Source organism: Dermacentor andersoni, chromosome 7 (assembly GCF_023375885.2).
Source record: "Dermacentor andersoni chromosome 7, qqDerAnde1_hic_scaffold, whole genome shotgun sequence".
NCBI lineage: Eukaryota > Metazoa > Arthropoda > Arachnida > Ixodida > Ixodidae > Dermacentor > Dermacentor andersoni.
Genome location: NC_092820.1, coordinates 83062469 through 83089007, shown reverse-complemented (window position 1 = coordinate 83089007; position 26539 = coordinate 83062469). Strand labels below are relative to the sequence as shown.

At 47.2% G+C, this 26539-nt stretch overlaps 3 protein-coding genes across 4 annotated transcripts in view; all 3 read left to right on the top strand.

Annotated features, from left to right (window-relative positions):
• The first annotated feature begins 2228 nt into the window (after positions 1 to 2228).
• On the top strand, positions 2229 to 2636 carry LOC126534212 (proteasome assembly chaperone 4-like). Its single transcript, XM_050181478.3, has one exon. It carries the CDS (start codon positions 2229 to 2231, stop codon positions 2634 to 2636), a length of 408 nt encoding a protein of 135 aa, XP_050037435.1.
• Positions 2637 to 4203: 1567 nt separating this feature from the next.
• Positions 4204 to 22354, top strand: Rab4 (RAS oncogene family member Rab4). 2 transcript variants are annotated; one of them, XM_050181475.2, is made up of 7 exons: positions 4204 to 4350; positions 5505 to 5585; positions 6714 to 6828; positions 11218 to 11280; positions 13565 to 13719; positions 14419 to 14514; positions 18590 to 22354. In XM_050181475.2, the coding sequence occupies exons 1-7, from the start codon at positions 4335 to 4337 to the stop codon at positions 18700 to 18702; spliced, it is 639 nt and encodes a 212-aa protein (XP_050037432.1). In that variant the 5' UTR covers positions 4204 to 4334; the 3' UTR covers positions 18703 to 22354. The 2 variants fall into 2 exon arrangements, with proteins under 2 accessions (XP_050037432.1, XP_050037431.1); XM_050181474.2 differs by lacking the exon at positions 4204 to 4350 and adding an exon at positions 4453 to 4792.
• A 3554-nt stretch (positions 22355 to 25908) lies between these two features.
• The window catches only part of UGP (UDP-glucose pyrophosphorylase), a 76562-nt gene continuing 75931 nt past the window's right edge, over positions 25909 to 26539 (top strand). Inside the window, exons 1-2 of the mRNA XM_050181453.3 lie at positions 25909 to 26015; positions 26481 to 26534. Of these exons, the coding sequence (XP_050037410.1) occupies positions 25980 to 26015; positions 26481 to 26534 (90 nt within the window). The 5' untranslated portion in view covers positions 25909 to 25979. The remainder of the gene's footprint in view (positions 26016 to 26480; positions 26535 to 26539) is intronic.

Genomic DNA, 26539 nt, shown 5'->3' with positions numbered 1-26539 from the left:
GCACGTGTTTACCAGGTATTAACAAATGTATAGTACACAGAACACCGCATGCAGTCCATTTTACAGGCAAAATTTTTTTACTTATTATCCTATCCTTGTGGCCCAATGGGCATTATGAGGAGATGGGTACATGGTTTACAAAGAATAAAAAACATTCAAGCCTATGAGGACAACAATACGATAATAGGCAGAAATAGCAGCAAATAAAAAGAGAGGACAGCGAAATTCAAGTCATTTCAATGGATGATCGGTTACAGCGGTTTTCAGTGGTTATGCATTAATATAACATCAATAGAACAGTAACGTAACCTTAGAATTCCTTTACTTTATTAGAATGAAAAATGTAACTTAAAACTTACCCTTAAAAAAATTACGCTGCCATCATGGCTAGAATAAACAAGTATCCTTAGCTACCGCCGAAGAGACACGAAGGCGAACGCCTTGTAAGGCCTGTAATTCACCTTAATGCACCCTAATCCTCCTTCATCCACCCTAATCCTCCTTAATTAATACACCTTAATCCCCCTAATTCAACCTAATACCCCTTAATCCAATCACTATAATCAATAATTAAATTTGTTAATCATTTAGCATCTCTTATACACGGCTGGACATGCTTTGGTTCGTTTCTGGCCTTCCTTGGATCATGTGATGTGTTCTGTACCTCGCAAAACGGCCTTGGAACATGGAGATCTAAGGCATTTGCCTTAAAAATTACGTTTTCTCTTCGCCAGCATAGAAACACATCAGGTTCCCCGCTCGAAGCCGAGCTGAGATAGCACGCGCTTTTCACACAAGCGACAAGCGCTAGAGATGCCTGTTGTTCTCAAAACAAACCACGATTTATAAATCAGCTGCCCACATTTGAACTGTGCTGCGGCTACAGCTTAATAAAAACAAAAAGCCCAACAGCCCGCTTGCCGATGCGGTGGAAACACGGCGGCCTACGAAGACCGGATGGTGCCGCGGCACCCACCTGCACTGCAGCGCTCCTAGCGGCAGCCGCCGGCATTCATTGCATCCGGTGCCACCCGGGAGGCCGCGGACGGCACACTAGCCAGTATATTCTAGGCACTATAGCCAGGCCAACATCTCAGAGCCCATAACCTTTGGGCTATTTCGCCGCTCATTAACCGAAACTCAAAGTTCAAAAGATGGCGGGCATCGCACTAATTAACCCCCCACTCCCCTCTTATCTAATAGCTTCCGGCACTTGCAGCATGCAAAGGCATGGCCTTCGAGATTTGCAAAATATGAGTGCGGCAAGTTGTTTTTTCCTTCACTTTAATTTCTCTTTTCCTTATTCTTAAATTTCAGTTGAAACATAATTTATTTCTCTGGCTTCATTGTCTGTTTTTTTTTTCGTAGGTGCGTTTCCAGCCGGCAATCGTTTTCTGGCGTACACAATCTTCGGAAAGCATAGCCTTCGAGCTCTGTTTTTGTTACTCAGTAGCAGTGGTTTCTGGTGTGTGGATTTTAACCTCTCACTCAGGAAGAGGGGTGGGGGTGAAAAAGTGTGTGAGCATACTACTATTATAGCTCTATTTGTGTAGTAATTACAATAAAGTACGAAATTGGGCTGGTTGGTACATGTTAGAGTCACATCCCTCGCTGAGGAGGTCTGGTTGGGGAGAAAGAGTTCGTGAGGATAATACCGGCCTCCCGCAGGCATAGAGTTTTTATGTGCGCAGGGAGCCGGGAACCATTATACCATGCATTATAACATGTTGCATAAAAAACGAGTAACAGCGTGCCTTGCGCTGTTACTCGTTTTTTATGCGTAGAAATTAATCTAATGTGCAGCTGCAAATAGATTTTTAGGCGTATGCTAAAGTGTGAGGACCTCGGAGGAGTTGCTTTCTAAAATGCTTCGTGATCCCACAGCGCGCAGGCCTCCGAGACTAGCGCCCACCGCGCCATATTCGATGTTTTCCGCAGCGCCCAGATGGCGCACGCTATTCTACCAATTCGAAGAACACGTCGCTCGGTGTCTCCTAGCCGGTTTCTATTCTTTTTTTTTTTTTTTGTTTCTTTGCAACAACATGGCTGCGCCCACATGAACGCGTTGTTGTTGTCGTCGTCGCTCTTTGGTGGATTGCCTCCGACGCGGTTTGTGTACTACAAAGGTCGGCGTTTCTTTTGTTTTCGGCGCATGCCCGCGCACTGGCTGCCAACGGCGCATAATACGATATTCGCCTTCTGGGTCGTGGAGGGGTGAAAGAGCGCGAATGCCTACTACCGCGGCGACGTCATCGGCGGCGGCTTCGTCGGCCAGTTCGAATTCACGCGGCTTCTCGACGCACCAGTTCTCGCGCCACTTCAACGGCAACAGCGTGCACTTTCTCGTGCTTCGCATGGACTCCAGCTTCTTCCTCTGGGTGGGTTCGCAGAGCGGGTGCCTTAAGAACCTCTCGGTCGCCATGTCGACGGCCTTCGAGAAGGCGCCCACGGCAAGCTGCCTGATGGGCGACGCTTCGGACCTGACGTCCAACGCGCTCGCCGCGAAGCTGACCAAGCGAACTGGATGCCAAGTGTTCGTCAGCTACAACGTCCCTGCCACCGATGCGGCGACGGTGAACTTTGTGCACGAGTGCATCGTCGAGGAGATGTCGCTGAAGCCGGACAAGTTTCATTAAAAGCCGGTGCATAAATTTAATGTCAGCGTGTACGTTCTCGCTTCTTTTTCTTTTTTAAAACTTTTTTTGTTGTTGTGTAGCTGCGCACGGGTGTGGCGGCTTGAAGTGCCGTTGCACGTGAAAACCTTTGTACTGCTGCTGCTTATTTTTCTCCTGTCCAACTTTTATCGTCCTGCCACCCGTCAGATTAAATGCTTGATGTAGGGCGACCACCCGTTCCGCGACTCGCGGTACTGTCCCACATTCAGGGCTATTATCCTGCGAGAGAGAACAAGTTCTTCAGAAATGTCCCGCCCTCGGTTAAAGACGCGCGCCGTAGCGTCTTCAACGCAGCAACTTCAGTGCTTGGACTTGCAGCGCAAACATGTTCAGTTCCGTTGTTCAGTGACCTTTCGAAAGTTGATGCAGCGTTCAGTTGACATCGGCCATCAACGTGGACGAGCTGCATGCAGCCAGCGATCGGGTAGCTAGTCGCAGCGAAATCAAAAGCATGTTTAGGGAACACGCGTATGTAGCGCTGCAAGCTGTGCTGAGCATTCCATTGACTAGTGTTTTCGCGGAGCGACTTTCTTCGCTCATGACGGGAGCTTGGAGCATTGAACAAAGCCGATGTAGTGTGGACCTGATAAAGGTCGAAATATTGGTAAAGGCAAACTATGAGCAAACCTGTCAGGAGCTCTACCAGTTCGTGCGATCAGACAGCCATTTTAGAGGCGGTTCGATCTGACGAGAAATATGACTTCAAGGAAGTAAAACAAGCGGCGTCGAGTACCTTCCAAGCCCTTAATGAGTAACGTGACGCAGCTGTTCTTGTGATTGTTTTTCTAGTTGCCGAATTTTTCTGTTGATATTAACTGTTTCGTGTCGGAGCACGTGGCAGTGGTGCATAAAATAGTTTTATTTACACGCATGTGTATTCGAACTTCTTTTATCAGTTACTCTGTTTCCCTGTTTCAGAGATGACAAAATATTGCAAGAGAAAATGTCGCGCCGTACCCTGCCCCCCTTGCCGGTCAGAGTGTCCCGCATTTCGCTAGTAGGAAGGTGGCTTGATGCGAGACCGTGAAGTTTTCGAGGCTACCGTCCACGTACTACGATGTTTCCACATTCATCTGGAGGTGGCGCAATGGTTTACTAAGTCTGTTGCTCTCAACCTTGCAACTACGTTATCCGTTCGCTGGCGAACGCTGCTACGAGCATTTGTTTTGTTTTCTGCTTTGCGCCTAGTAACAGCGACGGGCGGCGTTTTCTTCCTTTGTCTTTTCTTTTTTCTACGCATAGGAGGTTCGACGGAACCAATGGAAGTGTCGCATCACCTGAGGGTAGCTTGACACCGTCTGTGTGTGTCTACTAAGGTTTTATTTTGGCGACGGAACGTAACCATACTACGGAGCGTAACCATGCTACGGAGCTACGTAATTTCGCAGCGAACATCACCTTTCTCTATGCTAGCACGATTAGTTCGGAAAACGGAAGGACATTACGTCATCTGCTACGTCGGCGAGCAGGTGCCTCTAGTTAATGCCTATAGTCGGCTTCCGCGTTGGCTTGCTGGTTGTTTACCGAGCCGCGGAAGTAGCCAGCCGTCATCGTCACTTTGCAGACGGCAAAAAAACGCCCGAGGAGCCGTCTCGATGCGCTGCGCTCCGGGCGCCGTGTAAATTTGATGCCCGAAAACTGGCATCGTGGTAGGGCAGCATGTCCGAGTCCTACGGTGAGTACGACCTCGCGTTTCTGTCACGCGTTCCTTGCACGGTCGCTCGAAGTGAGGAGAAGAAAGTCCCGCGGCGGGTGTCTCCCCCGCACCGTGCTCACCCCCTCCTTCGCTGGCGATTCGACCAGCTGTGTGTACGGTTTACAGCGGGTTTCTCCCCCCCAGTAGGCCTACATCGCTTTTCTCTGCGGCGACGACCTCGTCGACGCTGCGCAGTCTCCTCGTTGTCGGGGGAAAAAGAAAAGCCCGAGCCCCCGACGACATTTTTCTTCTGCTCCGCGCCTGTCGTCTGGACGTCGTCTCGCCTTGGGCTAAACCTAAGTTTTGCTGCTGCGAGGGCGCGGCTGGGGCTGCTTTGCCTACTACCACCGGCCGACAGCGCTTGGAAAACACGTCCCCGCGCCGCGACCGTGCTCGGCAATGCTCAAGCGTAGGAAATCGGGTACGCGAGCCCCCGTGTATCTTTCGCAGCGCTCGGAGACACCGGCGTTTCGGCTTTGCGGCCGGCGGTCTTTTTTTGTTCTTCCGGTTTCGCGGTGTCACGCGAGTTGTTGCCCCGACGCCGGGCGATTGTAGTCTTATTTCCTCGCTGGTCTGGTCGAAGTTTGCGATTCCTTACACTACACGATCGAGCATATAAGCTCTCGCTATCCATGTGAGGGGATGAAACGTGGATGTGTTTGCCAAGGCTTTACGATTCTCAAAAAGACTTGCGTTGCCGGTGAGGGTGTGCGTATCGGACGTAGAGAGAAGAGATCGAGATGTGCTTTTTTTCGAGGGTGAGGCCCTTTTGGAAGAGACGCGTTGATGTCACAATTCTCTTAATTTGATCCGCTGCCCCTGCTCGCAGGCGAAATGGAGCAACAGAGAGAAAGAAAGAGACGCCTTCGTGTTTACTCTGCGACTCGCGATTTTTTTGTTTTGTTGCTGCGTTTACTCCCGTCTGGACGGTAGCTGACGGAGGCCAACTGACACGCCGCGCGCGCGGTCGTGACGTGAGACGCGCGTAAACTAATTGCTTCCGCGCTAATCTTGCACCCGGAAACCCGTTGCGCTTATAATTGTGTTTGCAGGATTAGCGATCCGGCCCCCTCGCGGCTGATTCGATCGGTGTCGCCGTCTGTCTTAATCCTGGTGTCCGTTCCTTTTCGCAGATTACCTGTTCAAGTTCCTGGTGATCGGCAGCGCGGGAACGGGGAAGTCATGTCTTCTCCACCAGTTCATTGAAAACAAGTGTGAGTGACCCTGTTGCCCCTCACCCCCATCCTTTCTCTCTCTTCTGTTGTTGCTGGTGGTGGTGGTGGGGAATCAGTCCCCCCCCCCCCCCCCTCCATCGTCTAGGTGTGTCGCAATGACGGACCGCGGTTTGTGTCATATGAGCGTCACGTGTTCGTTTGTGAGCACCCCCGCGGAGCGGTGGTGTTTGTCAGCGATTGCTGCATGGCGAGCCGTGATCGGGAAGAAAAAAAAGAAAAAAGTTTAGCGGAACGGCGAACAATTGGCGTGCCCATAATGCCATGACCAACTGATGTAAAAGGGGTAAGGCTTGCACGACCAAGTGTTCACGTTTGTGAAATGCAGGTTGCTGTGTTGTGCTCTGATGGGCTAACTTGCTTGGCTGTTGACTGCACCTTTTGCTTTCCGCTTGTCAACTCCATTGTTCAAAGCAGCTGTGCTACTCACAAGATTACAGAGAAATTACGGGATATCACTTATACTGCGTGCGTGTCGTAAAGCACTAGTGGTGAGGATTTTGACTGGCTGTAGTTGGGGGTTTGGTTGAGGTGAAGTGCAAGACAAAAGTAAGGAATGCTCGACATCTGAGGTAGAGTAAATAGGCTTTGGATTTGCTTTCTTTCATGTGCTTTGCCCTGATTAACGTACGACAGTCACCAGCTCTTTTACTCCAGCAGCTTCAAATAGGACTTTGCTCTTACCGGTGATTTGTTCACGCTCAGATTTTGCAACAATATCGTATTTTATGGTTTGCACCATTCGCTGTTACATTTGGCATTCTTTCTTGCTTTGCTTGTTCAGTGAAAAAAGATGTAATACTGCTGTTATGAGAACAGTAAGAGGAGAATTGGGCTGCTACACAAATTGGTTTAGCTGTCGGTCAACATTTAAATGTCCATATGTACCAGGCAGACAATGATGCCTAGTGTTTATTGAACACTGCAAACTGAAGAACGCAATCTCACTGCCTAATTGATCTAGTCATAGACTCAAAATCTTCTGAATAAAATGGTAGAGTATTGTACATGCTTGCAGTGCTGAAGACAGGTTCGTCATGACTTGAGCACTTTGGTTTACCCGACTGCTTCATTTTTTTTTCTCCTTTTCCGGATTGTGGGGGAGAGCAGTCAAAGCAGAGTCGAACCACACCATCGGTGTCGAGTTTGGCTCCAAGGTGGTGAATGTTGGCGGCCGGTCCGTCAAGCTGCAGATTTGGGACACTGCCGGCCAGGAACGATTCAGGTGGGCAAGTTTCTCAGTCTGCTGATGGGATCGCTGGTCCTTCATGACGTTGTAGCAAGGCAGGCTCGGGTGCTGTGTATCGGAAGTTCCCTCTGCAACGTGCAAGCCCGTTCGTTTTTTGTTTTCCTCCTCAGTTTGTCGAGTTTATTTGGCATGTGCGCTTGCTTGCACTGCATATGTCAAAGGGTTAAGTCACCTGCACAATAGTGCAGACAGCGTAATCACACTATGCAAGCACCTTTATATTATACGATACACAGGCCTCAATGTGTCAAGAACCATTTAACCTTGCTAAGTCCTAAATTGTCTTCGCTGTTGATGACACCTCACTTGCAAAAACATGAGCTTCACCGCGTCTGAATCCCTGGTTTAGTGGGATTTTCTGCATGCTACAGAGGACCTCCTGTACTTCATTCAATACGCAGCGAGCAAAGGTATGAAGGCGAGAAGACCTCTCTCTCTGCCCGCATTCGAGACCAACAAATTGTGTGTTGCATATGAAATGATGATGTAGGTATGCATCATGTAACTCAACGTAACATTGTGTCCTACTTTTATGTCTCAAAAGGCGACGCATTTACAACATGGAAAGTGCTGCGGATCTAAACTAATTTACCACTAAACGAGTGGAGCGACAGAATTCTGTGACCAGTGGGCACGGCTGGCGCTCGTGAGCGAAACCTGGTATGTCTTATACCGGCAGCATGAAGGTGCACAAATATGTGATTTGACGTAACTTTACATCTGCGAGCTTTAGTTATAATGCCACCTGAAATTGTTATTCCGTAAAGCATCATCATCATCAGCCCGGTTACGCCCACTGCAGGGCAAAGGCCTCTCCCATACTTCTCCAACTACCCCGGTCAGGTACTAATTGTGGCCATGTTGTCCCTCCAAACTTCCTGATCTCATCCGCCCACCTAACTTTCTGCCGCCCCCTGCTACACTTCCCTTCCCTTGGAATCCAGTCCCTAACCCTTAATGCCCATCGGTTATCTTCCCTCCTGATTACATGTCCTGCCCATGCCCATTTCTTTTTCTTGATTTCAACTAAAATGTCATTAACTCGTGTTTGTTCCCTCACCCAATCTGCTCTTTTCTTTTCCTTTAACATTACGGCCATCATTCCTCATTCCATAGCTCGTTGCGTCGTCCTCAATTTAAGTAGAACCCTTTTCTTAAGCCTCCAGGTTTCTGCCCCGTACGTGAGTACTGGTAAGACACAGCTGTTATACACTTTTCTCTTAAGGGAAAATGGCAACCTGCTGTTCATGATCTGAGAATGCCTGGCAAACCCTAAAGAAAGTCCTCACCAAAATCAGCTGCACTGCAAAACTCGCGGAGTGAGACGTCCATGACCAGGCTGCTTGTGTAGCTTCCACAACATTGCCTGCTATGTATGAAACAGAGTGTGCATTATAGGCAAGTGGTACTGTGCTTTACACGTTAAGAGACATCTGCAGGCACGGAATAATTTTGTAAAACTCCGAGCTGACATACTTAGCCAGACACAATGTCATACCAACTAGTTGCACTCTTGGCACCACCAATCTCTGGCAGAATGCCGATTGCAGTAAAAGTTAGTTTTTTTTTTTTTTTACTTGACAAGCGTTGCATGTGTATTGTAACTTAGCGCAGTGATTGTTGTGGACATCTATCTTGTCAGAATTGTCGTTACGCTTTTTTTATGCATGTCCATTGTACCTTGTTCCCGAGGCTCTTTTGTGCCTTATCTACTTAGGCCACTCTGTGATTACGATTGCGCAGGATTTTGAGCACCATCTAGTTCTGCACTATCAGCCTCTGTACTATCTGCTTGTTGAAAACAAACAGCCCACGACATGTAGCCATGGCCCTCTTCAGGCACTGCCTCTTTTCTGCTGCCCAAACATGGGAAAGTGTCAGTTTCGCAGTCATTTAACTCCAAAACAGCAGTGAAGGGAAGAATAGGATTCAGCAAAAGGGCTTGTGCTTTGTGCTGTTTTTATTATCTTGAGAACATTTGAGACAAGGCTAAAGGCCATAGAACTGAAAAGAATGCATTCACGCTCAGCTTGTGAATGTTCTCTTGAAATTTTTCCTGGTGCCTTTGTATCGTCATCAGTAATGGGCTTCTGTTCCCACTTCCAAGCATGCTTATTGAAAGGGACTTAGTATTTAAATCATGCTTAATCAGTTTAGGCTAGCAGAGCATTCTTTAAGAACTCGCTTGCTCATGCCCTCCTCTCCACTTTTTCTCTTTTTTTTTCTTTAAGAAAAGAACTAATCATGAGCAATAAAATCAAAAACCATATCTTGTTCCTGTCTTGAATTTTGTGCCTGAACCCTTGGCACCAGCGATGTCGGTGTGTTGTCATGGGTTACGATGTATTACTGCTGCAGCATTTAAGACCTCAAAACTGGGTTTGCTGTGTGCGTCCTTTGTAATGTAGGTAATGATGGCCATCAGCATTATTGCATCATTAACGTCAGGTCATTTCGTCCTCGGCTTCACTCTCGCTGTAGAGCAGAAGTAAAACAAACATGCTTCATTCTACTGGTTGCTTTCGAGTTTTCTAAAGTGCTCTCCCAATGACGTTTACATTTGGCTGGTCAAAATCAAGCACTCGGAACAGATTTGTGTGGTTCATTGACAACTCCGCGCTCGGATGCAGTCTCGCCTGCAAGGTGGGAGCGCAACCGAGATCCGACAGAATTCCGATCACTTGGCAGCTCCTATTGCTCTGTGAACAGCTGAACGTTGGCTCGGGCATGCGTTCCTGTGGGCCTCAATGTCGAGAGACCTCTGTGTCACTGTAAACAGGTTCGGAGTGCAGTAGGGGCCAGTCTGTGCTGTTAGTCGAATGTACTGTTGGCCACTGGCCCTGGGATTGTGTTGCATGTCCGAGGCCTCGTGAAGTTAGCTGGATACGCTAACTTAAGAACCATCATGCTCTTTTGGCACTTCATAATTTGCGCGACATATTGTGCCCCACACAGACTTCGGTGCACTGTATTTTGGAAGCAAAAACAGATGATACTGTAGCAAACAAGCACAACAGTGCATGCATCGCTACGTGAAAGTTTTTCAGAAGATGGCAGTGCGAACAGTGAGAGGTTGCTTCTGCCAGAGTAAATGAATGCAAAGCCAGAGAACTCGCTGGAGTCTCCCAATTTTGCTGTTTCTTTCTTCTTCTTTTTCTTCTTTTTAATGTAATAAGTGGTACGACCATATTTTTTTAGTAAGCCGCCCCTTGTTTCAGGCAGCTGTTGAAGGAAAGGTTGTGTGTGTGCATGTGAGAGTAAGTGTAGTGCACTTGGGAAAAACAACTGAAGCATGAATGATGGCTGGCCAGTGTGGCAGCAGGTGTTTGCTGCAGGTCAAAACACACCAGTAGCTAAATTGTTGGCAGTTTTCACCGTTATGTCTTGGGGTGACGGCTGTTGCTTCACCATTCCGGTCTGTAGCATGAGGTCAAGCATTTGAACCTCGACAGTTGCAGCGCCATTGTGCGGATATAGAATGTGGTCACCTGTGTGCTTGCAATTGAGCTAAATCTAGATAATTAATCTAGAGACCTAGGGATAATCTAGGGATAATTAATCTAGAGACCTCTGCCAGCTGTCCCCTGTGGCACGCATGTTGTACTGTGATGTATACATGTAACTCAATCAGTCATTACTTGTCATGTAACTCAACCAGTCATCATTTATGGCTTCTCTCGCTTCCATTGAAAGTGAGCTAGTTGTCGGAATAAGAGGGAACATCCACGCAACAAATCACATTGCAGGCTCACCATGGTGGCTCAGTGGCTATGACAGTCTGCTGCAAAGCATGAAGCTGGGAGTGCCATTCTTGCCCATATCAGCTGCATTTCTATGGGGGTGCAATAATGCTCGCTTCCCATACTTTCGGTGCACATTAAGGATCCCCAGGTGGTCCAAGTTAGCCTGGAGCCCTCCACTAAAGTGCCTTTTGTAGCCTGTCATGCAGTTTCGGGATGTTAAACCCCACAGTGTAATCGTGCCTCCTCCCACGGAGAGGGAATGGCCTGGCATGCTCTCGATTGTTTGTTTGTGATGTGTGGTGCTTGCTGCATGTTGATATTGTTGCTCTGGAGCGGTATTCTTGGTTGATCGCTTTCTGTGGAGACTGAGCCAGCGAACAGAACACCCGTTGCTCTAGGGAGCCATCGAGCCAGGCACCACTTCGCACCAAAGTATCTCTGAATGTGATAGACTGAGAATATGGCCCCCTAGGCCAGTCTTTTTCGTCTGGTCTTGGTAAAGATTGTGTACGTGACTTGGAGAATGGAAGGGTGGCTCCACACCCCTTGGTTTATTTCAAAGCTTAGAAGGTTTTCGTTTACTGTGCGACTACATGGTGCTGCCATGGGATTCTCTCTCCAGGTCTGTGACCAGGAGCTACTACCGAGGAGCTGCGGGTGCCTTGCTGGTGTACGACATCACGAGGTAGGTGAATCGCATTGGAAGCTTTGCTTTCAGCCCTAGGGGTCAGGGCTGTCTGGCCATAGAAGTTTGTTGCTATGTTGATATAGTAGCATGGCCGTTGAAGTTGACCACCGTAGAGTCTGCACCGTGTACAGACTGCAGTTTGAGAGCTTGCGTTGAGCACGTAAAGGGGGCAGGTCGATCTTGTGGCCAAGGGAGATTGGATGGCTCAAGCTTGGGGAGGGCCAATGCCATAAATGTACACATGACCAGAAATAAAGGGTGTTTATGGTACTATGCAGTAATACATCTAATTTCAGAGACATAAGTGCACGCAAAATTAACAGGAACGAGGAAGGACACAAACATGTACCGACTCGACCACCTACACACATTGCTAGCATATGTGATGCGTGTCTAGACTGTGAGACGAGCTGTAAGCATGCAGGCAATTTAATTGCATGCTGTCACTGCAGCATTGTCCAGTGCAACCAGAGATGTAACAACTACTTCTTTTACGGTACCTAGGAGAATGTTTATTGATGTGTGGCGCGTAGACCGCAAGGTGTCCTTGGAGAGGGTTTGAAGTGGCCTGTGGTGACAAGTGTGTCAGGAATGCCATTGAATTCACTCCGCAGTTGCCAACAGCAGCTTTTGTTATGCACTCACCGTATTTACTCGCATAATGATCGCACTCGCGTAATGATCGCACCCCTAAATTTTGTCGTCATAATTCGAATTTTTTTATTTCCCGTGTAATGATCACACCTTGAACTTGCTGCAGCGATATGTTGTGTGCCAAGTCTAGCTAATAATGATCGCGCTTACCATCTGTCGAATGCTACGCGAACGACTCTTCAAGACAAACCAAACGGTCTGCACACACCGAACATTCTTAAGTAGATGCCTCATTTCATTACTTTCATCACTTTCCAGCACTTCCATGACTAAAAAAAAAAAGCTGCAACCAAACTTGCCTTTATTATGTGTAGGCTTTATTATGGTTGTGGTCAACAACAAAAAAGGCGCCTTTCGATTCTTCTATCTGCACTCGTGGGCACGCAACAAATCGCGAGCGGCAACGATAGTAGCCACGTTTACACTGATACGTTAGAAGTGTACCCTATTCATACGCCGACGCTTGTAACACAGCTAAGATATTCACCCACCCTTAGCGGAAATGTGCCCTATTAGGATAGTAGTGAAGACAGACGCCACAGCTTTCGCAGCATGCCGCCATGTGTTTCTATGTCACTGGCGGCTAAGCGCGCCCATCTGTTTCTGTCCCCTCAAAGTGGACATGGCTACGTTATTGCCGCAAACTTGCCGATATTAACGGTATTATTCATTACTGATACAGAAGAAACTGTTTCAATGCACGTAATCTACTCATGAGAAGAAGAAAAATCGCGTTCGACTTGCTCCGCCAGCCGCCATATTTTTTTTTTTTTCTTTCGCAGGAAATTTAACCAGCGTAATCATCGCACCCATGCTTTTGCGTCAATTTTTCTGACAAAAAAGTGCGATCATTATGCGAGTAAATACGGCAGTGGCCCCAGAGCTTTCTACTTGGGTTTTTGCTATTGGCTACTTCTGGCAACTTTGAAACGCAACTCAAAATAGCGATATTAAGCACCTGGATCAGTATGAAAGCATTTTTCTGTGATTCAGTTTCTATGAGAATCTTTGTTTATTTGGGTCATTTTGGCCTAGAAATAACTAAGGCACCAGTCTTTCCTTGCACAACATAGGTTTATAATTTTAGTGACAACTTTCTAAACCATTCATCACTATTTAAACTATTCCAGCCATCTCTGTATATGTGTAAGCTTGTAAGAGACGGGTTATATCCTTGGCTCAAACAAGCTGCGTTGTGGTGTAAATTTTCTTATTTAAATGTTCCACTGCTTTTGTCCGTTTTTGGACATTCCGTGCCATCTATTTGGGCATGTTTTAAAGGGACCCTGAAATAATTATGATATTTGTGTACTAATGTGCAGAGTCGGTAGTGTAGATCCTTCTAATCATTAAGAGACGGACTGAAGTTCTCCAATTAAAGCATGTAATTTATTTGAAGGTTCTAAAAATGTGCACCACTACCGATTACAGCGGCGCTGTTCCCCTGCGTTTTCAGCCGCCCCTTCCTACACTACATAGCGTGGGTGAGGGGTGTCACTTGGGTGAAGTGGTGTCACTTTGTTTTCCATTTTACCATTATCTGGTAATGTTTATATACAGAGGTTGTGAGTGTGTATATTTAGGCAACCTTTCTTACTGTCCTGTCGTCCATTCCCGACTCTCGCAGTCGGGAGACGTACAATGCCCTGACGAACTGGCTCACGGATGCGCGCACTCTGGCAAGCCCCAACATCGTCATTCTGCTCGTGGGAAACAAGAAGGACTTGGAGGATGACCGCGAGGTCACCTTTCTCGAGGCGAGCCGGTTTGCCCAGGAGAACGGTATGTGCTCCTCTACCTCCATCTATTTTTGAAAAAAGAAAGTGAAGAGCTTCTTTTGACAACCTTCCCAGCCTTTGCTGACTGTGGCTGCTAAGACCTTTCTACTGTACTGGTGTGTCCAGAGCGTTCTTGAACCTTCCTTGAGTGGTGAAACCATGCCTCTCGGCCCGACTCGTTTTGTGTCAGGCAGTAGTGACAGCCCTGCATTCGCTAACTATTAAAGGTGTATCAAAGTGAAGCGTGTCATACACTTGAGCACGGCCAATCTGGAGCGCACGTCTGGTGCTATACTTTAGCAAGGTCTTTTGCATGTGCTGTAGCATTCAACGAACTAAGCATCTTGACGGAATTTAGCTGACATTCACCATGCACGTTTACAGGAGATGTGGAAACACTGCCTCCCCACTTCTTCGGCAGTGTTTCAGCATAACTGGAATAGCCTCTGGCACTTACGAATTTGTCGCAGGCAGTGCCTGCTGACGTGTTTTCCCTAGTTAGTCACCGAGTGAAATATGTCATTGTTGTCCCTGTCGTAGGTTGTGCGAGATGGACACAGTAGGTCCCAACACAGTATCACACATGCTTTCTGTGAGATTGTGTTCTTGCTGTCTTTGTGCATTCTCTTATCTTGGTTGCCTAGTGGTCACTGAAGTCACCATCGAGTCAGTCTTGAGTGGCCACTTTACATCTCCTTTGCAGAGCTCATGTTCCTGGAGACCAGTGCCCTTACGGGCGAAAACGTGGAGGAGGCGTTTCTCAAGTGTGCAAAGACAATACTGGCCAAGATCGAGTCTGGTGAGTGGTTGACAGTGCGTATGTGGCACATTTGAAGGTGTACGCACTCGCAGAAGAAAGAGCGAAGGCTCAGCATGGTTCATTTGCACAGCAAGATGGAAACAATCAGAACTGGCATAGCCGACAGATAAATGAAGCAGATTGACTCTCGAACCCTACCAAGTTCATAGGCATGTTGGTGGGAAACATGCTTTATATATTAAACCTGTACAGTAAAAGCTCGTTAATTTGGATCTCACGAGACCAGGAAAAAATGTCTGAATTATCCGAATGCCAAATTAACGAATGAACAGGAAAAACAACATTAAAATAAAGTTGGAGAAGCATACCTTTACTGAAGTATTTTGCAATAGTCGCCTGCTTTTTCGCGCAGATTCCGGCTGACATCACAATTTTTCTTAACTCTTCCAAGTGTCCAACAGCCCGCAAACTGTCGGAAGTGCTCCGGCAAACAAAAGCACCTCCGTGACTTCTTGTAAGGTGCGATGAGGTTGTGGCTGCACCTCCTCGCATGACTCTTCGTCTGAATCATGGTCTTCCTGGGTGCCCGTGGCATCATTAATAATTTCTTCATTGCTCAGGAGACCAGTCGTGGCGACACAATCATCAATCGCGATGTAGTCCTGAAGGGTCACATCTGTGGGAAGGACAGCATCGAAGGTCGGGGAGTCGTGATCGGTGGACTCGACTGACACCTCGTCGGCTACTGCCGCATGCTCGGGCCTCACAGAACCGCTGTGCCGAAAACAGTTGGTGATGACTTGCGGAGGTGTATTTTTCCACACTTTGGCGATGATGTGCACTGCGCCGAGTAAGCCCACTTCATGCAGCTTTTCCAACTTCTGAGCATGAGATAATTCGCTGTAGCAGGTGCTTACGGTACTTCGACTTCACGTAGTGAATGATACCCTGGTCCATTGGCTGAAGGTCGCATGTAGTGTTGGGCGGCAAAAAAACTACCTTGACGCTCTCCAGTTTGACTGTACAGTTATGTGCACTGCAGCTCCCAACAACCATAATTATCTTGCGGTCCTTAGACGTGAAGTGCCAGTCTAACTGCTGCAGCCAGCCTCGAAAAATGTTCGAGGTCATTCAAGCCTTCCTGAGAAGTTCGCTGTGTACTCGACAGGAAGGCTTTTGATGTTCTTAAAACAATGCGGCTTATGTGCCTTCCCGATGACGCAAACGCTCGGTGCGAGTCATATTGGCGGCAAAAAGCACAGTTATCTTTTGCTTGCACTTTTTGCCACCAATGCACGGGTCTCCTTTGAAAGTTACCGTCTTGTCGCGCAGAGCTCTGAAAAATAGAGCACTTTCGTCTGCATTGAACGCGTCACTTGGTTCATATGCAGTGATGTGCTCAAGCAGCTCATTTTTCCACTGGGTGGTCATGCTTTCATCAACGCTGGCCTTTTCACCGCACACTCTTCTGAAGCTCTGAATGAGTCAATGTTCATCATTGCGGCGTACTTCTCACCTTGTGCCATGATGAGAAGTCCGCTCAAAAGCAGATGCGCACTGCGACAGTTGGTAACCCACTGGAGCAAAGCTGCTGCGAGCTGGCGATGAGCTGCGGTTTGCAACCGCTTTCTTGATGCATGAAACTCCTCGCTCTCGAAGGCTTGAAGAATCTGTTCATTTTTACGTACGTTCCAAACGTGCTCTGCTTCACATTGTACTTGGTCATAACACGCTGTCAGAACTCACCGTTCTTCAAAGCCTGTAAAATTTCCACCTTAGTCTCCAAGTTGACTTAGTACTTCAGCCGCTTTGCCGGCGTTGCCACCACTGTAGCGCACGATGGTGGTGGCAGGCAAAACACGATCACAACGAAAAAAGAAAACTCCGCGAGAAGAGACGATACCGACTCAACAACACAAGGGAAAATGGCATCGAAGGTGCAGTGGAGCGAAAAAAGAAGACACCAGCGTTCGGTGATGCTGCGATCACCCCCTCTTAATTGATGACGATGGCGATGCCTCTCGGGTTTCAATTTGACTCCTGTGGTGCCAGTGCTGCTTTCCTACACTTTCGTGTAGCGGCAGCCATCAGAATTTGTCCGAATGAAGCGGTGCGGGGCCGAATTCTGATGAAATATCAAAGGTTTGGTCCCATACACTAACATGCACTTTGGCCGGGACCAATGGAGCCGTCCGAATTATCCAAATTTCCAAATTAACGGGAGTCGCATTAACGAGCTTTTACTGTATCAAACATGTGAAGACATGCTGAAGCATTACAGTTCTACCCACTTATAAATATATCCAAGTTCCACAAAAATTCCACTCTTATAACAGATAATTGTTATAACTGGGTTGCATGAAAAAAATATAATCAAAATGGGGGATGCCATAGCTGTTCAGAGAAAACTATAATGGCAGAGTGGGCCAACCGCATCGCGGCCACATGACCTCCACACTAGCTTCTCTGCCTGGGTGTCAATAACTAATACGCCTGTAATAAAGTTTATGTACTTCTCTCGCTATAATGGCAGGAAGGCGAGTTCTCCTCCCCACCACCTCCCTCCATCCGGCTTCTGATTGTGTGGACTCATTTGTGATCGGAGCGTGTGTTAACAAGCCGTGGCTGTCGGCATTCAAGAATGGCACTGCTATAATAACTGCAAAGTGGGGTCATGGGTGGAGAGTGACATACAAGCCCCGCCGAGGCATCGCTTTGGTGGCCCCAGAAGGTGCCTTTTAAAAAAAATGCGGGAATGTTGCCGTGGCAACATCTCAGCTATAGAAATCCAGAAGAAAGGTTGGGACGAGATAGCCACAAGCATGTCGCCACGTACCTCCCACTGGCTTGCACGAGAAAACCACATGTCCATCAGCCTTGCTTGCTTTAAGCGAAGCTTGCCGACATCCTTCTCTAAGACATCCAGGGGCTCCACGTAGTGCAGCAGAAGGTCCCTCGTGAAAACAAGCCCCTGAAGGACTGAATCATCTACAAGGCCTCTCGCGGGAACATTGTTGAGGCAGAGAGACATCATCGTTATAAATGATGATGCAGCATGGGGGCATTGTAGTAAGCAGGTTATTTCCCCATAGAAAACATACGAAAGTTGATGGTGCAGCAGCTTTTCATTGTTATAACCAATATATTGTTAAAACCGGTATCGTTATAAGTGGGTTTGACTGTATCCAAACAAGATCCTCTGCCGGTCCCTGCGGTTGGCAGCTGAAATGCAACACCGAGGTGCAGACTGGACTGTGTCGATTGTTTTCTTTTGCGTAGCTGTTTATTACACGAATAATTAGGCCATGGAGGCAGCTTTGGAGTAATAAATGTCACATTCTTTAATTCATTTATCATTGCACCGTAGAAGCAGCTGCTAGCGCCCGATTTAAGAGATGCACTGAAAGACAGAGCGTAGGCGTTTCTCTCGTGAGCTGCGTATTGGCTATGCTGCTGGGTTATGTGCTCTTCTTGCACCTAACGAGTGTACCCACATCAGAGATTTACTACGTACTTCACGTGCGTCCCTGATCCTAAATCAGGAGTGCCTCATCTGGCACCTTGCTACGTCCTGCCTTTGAAGTTCCCCTCTCGGGCACAGTTGTTTGTTGAGCTTGTCGACAAGAAGGGATGTCTAATGGCCCCAGTAACGGGGGCATGGTAACCATGGTAAACCTAAAGGTTTGTTTAGGCTTACTGCTGTTATATCTACACAAGAGCTGACGTTCCCGTCCTTAAGGTTGCAGAGCCACCCATCACTGAATTTAAGGCATTTCATGTTCACTTGTAGTGGCAAGAGTCTCAACGTTTTGCTCCAGGATGTCGCCCAATGCCACATCCTGCTTGGCAAATATGGATTTTAGCCACACGAGAATGCCTGCCACAGTAGCTTAGTGGCTAGGGCATGGCTCTGCAAAGCTCGAGGTTGTGGGTTCGATCCAGGCTACAGCAGCCGCATTTCGATGGGGGTGAAATGCAAAAGAAATGTTCTTCTACTTAAGTTTTGGTGCCCATGAAAGAACTCAAGGTGGTCAAAAAAAAGCCCCCTCCCCCCCCCCCCCCTCACACACAGACACACGCTACGGCAGGCCTAATAATTTTGATCTCTTCACAGGTGAGCTAGACCCCGAGCGCATCGGGTCGGGGATCCAGTACGGCGAGGCAACGTTGCGCAAGCTGAACCGCTCGCAGCAGCAAAGGCGCCCAGGTGCAGAGTGTTCCTGCTGATGTCAAGATGTGACCCGCTTTTGTTCCGCGATGCCTGTCATCTGCCCCCCTTCTCAACACGGGGGCGCACTTTTCTCTGCACACCCTCGGGAGGACAAAGGCTGCAAGCTGCTGCTGCGGCATGCACCGCAGCATCCTTTGTTTGCCGATTCTCAAGTGTCTCCCGCTATCCTGTCTCTCTTTTTTTTTTTTTACCCTCGTCTCGTCTCATGTTCTTGATTACGAGCTGTCTTCCTCATTCGTCTCTGTTGTGGTGTGTCTTTTTGCTTTTAGCCCCTGAGGAGTACCCGCTTCCCTGCCCTTTCTCTTTCTGATGAAAGCATACGCTCAGAAGAGCCGTGGAAGATTATACTGGGAGGACTAGGAGACTATTTTTCTTTCCCTTTAAACGGACATTTTGCTCATACCGCTAGGGTTGTTCTTTTTTAGTGCATTTATGTTTGCGTCGGGCTGTGTCTGCACGTCTACAAAGCTTTCCTGAACTGGACCTGTTTCCGATGTGGCTGATTTAGCCGTTGCAGCACCAGGTCTCCGTTCCAACCAGTCTGATGACCGCTTAGTGTGCGACTTCCAAGAGTGCCACGCATTAATATGGTGAAGTGAAGCACATCAGGAATTTGAAGAGAGCTTTGATTTGAGTGCAACTACGCTAATCTATGATCCCCCACCTGCACTTTTCTTTCTTTCTTTTCCTTTTTTTTTCTGACTTTTCGTAATCGAGTGTAGAATTAGGAGTTATGTCTTTCATGGCCATTTTTAAGAGTTACACAATCCACATACTGAACCACTTTCGTCTGTAAAATGTGGAGGCTTTTTTTTTTTTTTTTTCATATGTTTGTGACATTCACGTTGGTGGTGCATCTACATTGTGGTACTAGGTGTTGTCAGGTGCAGTTCTCAGGGGCGGCCAGGTGGGAAAGCTTGTGGTTTTCGTGTCAGGGAGTTTGTTGGTTTACCCCGTCTGGCATGCCATCATTGGCTGGGATGTTTTTTTACAGGCGAAGCCTGGATTGAGATCTGCGAGATTCGTACTTTGGCAACTTTTGTCCTAGGTTTGTGCGGGGCTCTTAAACTTTTAGCAAGTCCTGCTTGGGAGCATTCGCACAAACATCGGAAGGGTTGCACGCCATTGTACACTATAGCCTTGTTTAAGCTTTGTTGGGAGCAACATATCAGTGGATGAGAAGAGAGAGTGTCTTGTCCCAAAGATGATGCGGAGGTGTTCGGTCAAGTCCATCTGATTGTGCTTTTGTTCTCGCTGTGTGCTGTTTTTGCAAGTCCAGCAACGGTCACTTTGCAGTAAACGGGTGGAACACTTTTCTTTTGCGACGAGTTTCGGGAGCTTGCTGGTAAATGGATGACAGGCTTTCAGTGGAAGCAATCAAAGAGGAATTGAAGGGCACATGGGAGACCAGGACCAAGAAAGCTTAAATCCTAAACGATGGAGGTGCTGGTCACTGTGGAAAAGCGATTCAATGTAGTTTCAAGTCACTGGAAGAGAATGGCTGGACAGTTAGTTCCCGTAGCTTATGTTTGTCTAGTCAGATAGTCCCTCTCACTTCTTTTTTTCCTTGTTCCACTAAAGGCAAGTGTTGTCGAGTCTGATAACTCCTCGCTTTGCTGCTGCCAATAACGCAGACATCGGCAACGAAAGCTGTGAGCATCTTCTTTATAAATTTCTGTCTGCACTTCACTTGGGACATGTGCATCCGCCTGTGGCTTCTGAATGCTCTGTATTTATTTTACAATGTAGATCTGTATGTGTGTGTGTGCTTTTTTTTTTTTAATCAAGCCTACGCCGTTTGTCCTGCAAGGACGGCCTGAAGCTGTTGGAAGCACATGTACCACGTGAGAGTTTGACCTGGAAGCACTCTCGTTCTATCCTTGTGTGGGTTTCTCAAGTTTCACGTGCTGTGCGAGTAATTGCCATCGTTTGTTTGGTGAAAGCAGTGACATGTAATTCCGCTCGCCTTTATTATCGAAGCTTACTCTTTTAAACATTCCATCTGGCTGAAGTGCGGGCACTCCCTTTCCTTCAGTTTTCATGCTTGATCGCCTTGAGAAATGTAAGCAATGTAATGTGTGCAATAACGTAGAGACTCGCTCTCGGGGGTGTTTGTGGGGCTGCCGGATGTGCCACAGTTTTCTAGCCCACTGAGCAACTTGGTGCACATTTTGTCCCGACTGAAAAAGGACAATGTGCTGGAGTTGGGGGGAGAAGAAAAAAAAATGTTGCCTTGGAGTTTTAGGAGCTCAACATCTTTAGTGTAGTTACGAAAGCATGGCGTCTGTAAGAGGGACGGAAAAATTAAACAGAAGAAAAAAAAAAAGTAGTGCAAATTTTGCCATGTGCATGCTTTGCCTAGCAGTAGCTTTTGCCGCTGCAGAATGACAGGAAAGCTTCTGCAGCCAAAGTGACGCAGCATCACGAAGGCTCTTGCAAGACTGCTTGCCAGCGCAGATTAGCCATTGCGTCGGCCAGTTTAGCTCCGAAGCTAGCTGCTGTTAATCCATCCAAGCATGATTCGACTGCGCATCTAAGAAGCTCCTAAAGCCTTCCATGACTGGCATGTAAAGCTACGCAAGGCCAATACAATCGGGAACTCGGCTCTAGGTTCTTGGTTATGAAAACGGCCCTGGAGACACTTTCAGGAGTCTTCACAAAAGTGAATGATAAAGGACCCTGCTACAAAATATTAAACCAGAGGCAAATTTAAACATTCGCTGAATTGCAAGATGAAGAAAGAAGAAAAAGCCCTGCAACTTCTATAGATCATAGCCGCATGAAAAGAGGCCAAGTATGCAAAAAAACATGCAAGATTTGTAATGTCTCACTGTTTCTGCTATGGTTGCTGTTTTGGGTGTGGAAATTCCGAAGGGAAAGCTTCACCCTAACAAGCATCTGGGCTTTTCCTTTCTCCTGTTATACTCCATCTCCCTGCAGAACAAGTGTCGAGAAAGTTAAAAAAGCATATTCTACCAGTTTTGTCCGCCATTCCACCAGCGTCCGTTTGAAAGCACAATTCTCGAATCTGGCGGCAGATATTTCACAAACATTCGAGACTGCAAACATTGCTGAACACTGCTTTTGCAAGAGAACCTTCCTGGTGTCTGCGCGCCATGAATTCCTCGCATTAATTTCGTTCTAAGCGCACTCGTTTAGCGTGAAGGTGCACGTTGCTCCCTCCTCCCACCCCTCCCGCACATGCGCGCACACACACACACACATTGCATTTACACATGGCCGAGCACATGTTTACACGAGGTGTCTCTAACCAATGTACTACAGCCGCTGCACAACAACTTTGGTTGTGATCGATAGTGTGCCTCCTTACTGTGATTTGGTTTTCGGCTCATGTAAACCACAATGTCATGTATCTTCCTTTTTTTTCCCCTTCAAGTTCATGTATCGTCGAACGACGTTTGGCGGGTGCGCTCTTTGAGTGTTATGTTCTCGGTACTTGGGTACAAGAAGCAGTCATTGTTAAGGCTACCAGTGTTATTTTCGAGCCTCTCGTCAACACGCGTACACACTTTAATATATACATATTATATATACAACAGACATTAAATATATATATATATAGGTAGCAGCTGACATTCTGTATATAAGATTTATCTTTTAATAAAATGATGCAGCAGTTCAGAAATACTGGTTGGCCGGTTGTCTTTGATCTTTGTGTCACACTGCTTTTGTCCGAACATGTCTGTGCTAGCGCCGAACACTTGGTGTTGCAAAAGGCAAACGCTTATTGGTATGGGCTGGGCGAAAGATCATAGTTTTCGAATAAAAAATTGAATAGTCACTGTTCATAGCTACAGATATTTTTTGAATAGTTCTTAAATATTTCAGAACGTCAACTGTGCCCAGTTAAACATAACACTGGAACAAAAGTTGGGTAAATTTCACCCTTGCAGGCATATGATAGTCATAAAACATAACTTGCATAACAGAACAGGCTTTGTCGCTTAGGTAGCCATACTTTACAGGCGATAGAGCGATCATTCACATTCTCTGAAGAGTCCTGCGTATGCAATGTTACGTCTCTACACCACAAAGGCGTTAATAAGACGTTTGCCACGAGGCAAACCCCCACCCATCCATTGGCGCCTATCCAGACATCAATGCAGTGTGGGCACCGACTGGTGACAGGTCCACAAAAGGTCACTACCCCCTTCACGACCTGACAGCTTGAACTAATGATGAGGGGGGCCAACATCAAGTGCTACCGAACAACGACGGCGTCCTTGGATTTACAGGTTGCTATCCTGCCACATATACCATACCATCGTGCTTCGGAGGCGGAGCGTTGCGATAGCATGGGCATGGTATCGCGACGGATTTGAGGATTGTGATTTGCTGCTAGACAGTTTTCAGATTGCCTAGTCGACTCGCCTGGGAAGATGGCGGCATTGAAAGCGGAGAGTTTCGTGCAGTAGGGACAGAGGGCCCTGATGTGAACTAGGGACGTTTAACTTGCTCCTGCATGGAGTGGGCTTCCGTAGCTGGAGCCACGTAACTAAGCAAACAAACCGTTTTTTTTCCTTCATTCCTACTACTGGACCTATTCGTCGATGGGCTTGGTGGATTCCTTGCCCTAATGCCACCTTAAGCTGTAACAATGAAGAAACTACTTGTTTGTTCCTGATGCCTAATTTGAGCTTTTAATGGATGCTTCATAGCTTGCTATGTAACAATTACTAGTGGGGTAGTCGGGTACTTTCTACCACTTGGTATTGTGCAAGACACTCCCTGGAGAGATAAAAGAAAACATTGCATTTCAACTCCTTCATGCCTTGTCAACTCTTGTGGTTGGTCTGCTTCTAGTTGACTTGCACGCGTTTCAACAAAAACAGTGACTGACTACAATTTAAGTACTTCAGTAAAGAATGTAACTGATTGCAACAGCGATTACTGCCTCACGAAAGTAATGGATGAATTACTAAAAATGTAATTGATTACTCCTGCATCACTTTCCTGCCAACCTTTAATATTGCACAAAACATGCTAAATAGAATGAGCCGACGTGGCTCCTTTACTGCTTCCTCTGCAGCACCTCGCACGTTTACATTCATTAACACTTGCTTTTCAAAATTTTCATCGGTCGTCTTGCCTCTTGTGAAGGCATCGGCAGCAGCACTGAAAAGTTGCTGGATGTACACACTGGAGGAACGGGCAATGTTATAATGCACACCTTGCACATAAGATTTTGGTTACTCAGTGGTGCGATGCTTGCAACTGGGTCTTCAACAAAGCGTAGCTTTTCATGGTTGCTGGGACTCTGAAAAGGCATTGCCGATTGGGCCAATGAAAACCTGAAGTATCGCACGTCTGTGATTACCTGCCATCAACGTCCGAAGTTGCCATCAAGCCATGGGAGCGCCAGTTCGATTCATCGGCCAAAATCTGACAGAGCTGAAGAAACGTAACGAGCAGATACGTTTGTCGGTCTGAACATGCTCATCCACGGAACTGCTGCATGGCACACTACTGTGGCCGTGCTCAAAGCTGCGTTGCCTGTTGCAGTTTTTCCTATCAGTGGAGTAGCTGGTTATGTGAAGAAAAAGTTGTGAAATATAGCGAGTGTTACAGGGGTAGAAAGAGTAATTTATAAGTTACAAGACTGCACAAAAATTTATTGATTACGAGTAATTGATTAGAATAAATTATGTTCAAGTCTGGCTTATAGTTTGGTGAGCCCAAAGGCTGTGGTAAACACAGCCACATTAGCTGGTATTAGCCACATTAGCCACGTCAACACAGCCACATTAGCTGGTATTGGGTATAAATACCCAAAGTAAAATTGAAGTGCATTGCTGGAACTGTGTCCATTAACTATTGTGCTTAAAGGTATGTGCAGTTTTAGTCTCGTACGTACGTGGGCAAAAGTAACAGATAAAGTCATTCGAACATTTAGCCAATTAAACCGGCTAATAAGCTTGTGTGTTTAAGAGGCAGAGAATTACCTAGACTTGGCTCTAGTGGTGTCATTGGGTGGAACTCTGAGCTAGCCTAATTTCGACGTGGTGAAAATCGGCTGGATTTGGAAAAATTGCCCTTTAAAAGAATAATTAATTTACTCCTCCTGTTTCGTGAGCATTTGCGGCCGATGGTACTTTCACTACTGGGCGCTGGACACGATAGTTCGTGAACACATGTCCGTTGTCATTGCTGTTCGCCGTAGGAGAAACTGATTCGTGAAGTACCATCAGTCGACCTGAGCAGGACGACTTGTGCCACTGATGTTTTGATGGTACGGTACAGCATTATTAAAATATAAAACCTCGGCCCTTCCATGCTGTTCTTTTCCGCATCGGTCGAAGGTCTTGTAGCGACGAATCCCATGTTACAGGACCACCATTCTGGCCGCGCTCGAATTCCGCAAAATGAATGTACTTTGCGAATTGGTGCGAGTTGCATCCTCATTTTCTGGTCCTCTCGTTCTGCAAAAGACATCTCGAAAGCTTCAAGCACTACAGCTAAATAAAATTTAGAGAATATTGTACTTCACGAATCGGCTTCTGCGACGGCGAACAGCGCTGACAACGGACAAGTGTTCACGAACTATCGTGTCCATCGCCGAGTAGCGAAAGTACCGTCGGCCGCAAATGCTCAGCGTCCTTTGCGCTTTCAGGTACGTTCGATTCGGCTGCACCACCAGAACCAGTTCACGAAGTGCTGCACCCCGCCGTTCGTTTATGATTTTGCTGCACCCGCTCCACTGTCGGCGCCAAAATGGTGCAGGCGTACAGGTGCGAAGCAGCAGCGTAGCAGTCAGGCACGAGCGCCATTAAAGCCCCGCTTACGCACGTCTGCTGATGTGTCCATGCAAGTGGTGGTGCGTGTTCACGCCCCAGTAGCCGATCATACCTGCAGTGCAGGACCTCTCAAACATGCGCATTCCGTGCACACAGTTCGTTCTTTGTTCACGACGTCTGCACCTTGGCATTCGCTTCGAGTGCCGCGCTGTGCCTGCACCGCAGAAATCGAGCTGCACAATTTCTGGACTGAACTTCTTCTGTAGAACCGCCGTGAACTGGTGCAGTCACGTAGGAGGGAATTGTGGCCTCCGAGAAGGTAAACGCGCCTGTTTCGATCTCGGAGGCCACAAATGTAGCTCCTGCTGGTTTCGCAAACGGCCGCATTTGTCCTCACGATCGCTATTAACGCAGCCGGTTTTGGAATGCGCGCCTTGGTAGCCGGCACCTCGACGGTAAACATTTTCCCACTTGGGAGGACACCTGTTGCGTTGCACGTAGTGTTTAATCATTTCTGAATGCTGCCGCAAACTCGAAATTTCATCGACAACATGGTAAGTGACCGAACAACGTTTTCACATCCTCGGAACCACATTTACTTTAGCCTCAAATCGTCTGCGCGTGGCAGACACCGGCATGCGTTTTTTGTTTTCTATTTTGCGAGCCAGCTTTTGACAGTTCTTGGTCGAGTAATGATCGAACTTTTTAGATCACTACTCGGCGATCGTGATTCGCTTATCTCGCATTCCGTGCGTCTTTATTCGCGTGTATCCTTTCTTCTCTTTATTATTATTATTTTAACGGCGCTCGCCGAGAAAGGCGCGACACTTGGCCCGTTTACCTGAAAGGCCCGTTTACCTGAAAGCTTCTCGCCGGTGATGTTTGCCAAGTTAGTATCGAAGTTTGTTTCAGTTTCTTTGATACTCTTGATTACTTCCTGCATATTTTTACTATACAGCTCCGTGGTGAGAGTCTTTTCCGTGTTGTATGCTTGAAACATGTTTTTACCTCGCTTCCAGAACGGACTCTCCATATCTGTCGGCTGTCGTGGAGATGCAAGCACCCGAGACAAGGCAAG

What these genes read in the sequence shown, in the direction of transcription:
- LOC126534212 (XM_050181478.3), top strand. Translation starts at nt 2,229, where the DNA reads ATGCCTACTACCGCGGCGACGTCATCGGCGGCGGCTTCGTCGGCCAGT.
- Rab4 (XM_050181474.2), top strand. Translation starts at nt 4,771, where the DNA reads ATGCTCAAGCGTAGGAAATCGG. An exon ending in CCAGTTCATTGAAAACAAGT is followed by an intron (nt 5,586 to 6,713) that starts GTGAGTGACCCT and finishes GGGGGAGAGCAG; the next exon opens with TCAAAGCAGAGTCGAACCAC. An exon ending in CCGGTTTGCCCAGGAGAACG is followed by an intron (nt 13,720 to 14,418) that starts GTATGTGCTCCT and finishes TCTCCTTTGCAG; the next exon opens with AGCTCATGTTCCTGGAGACC.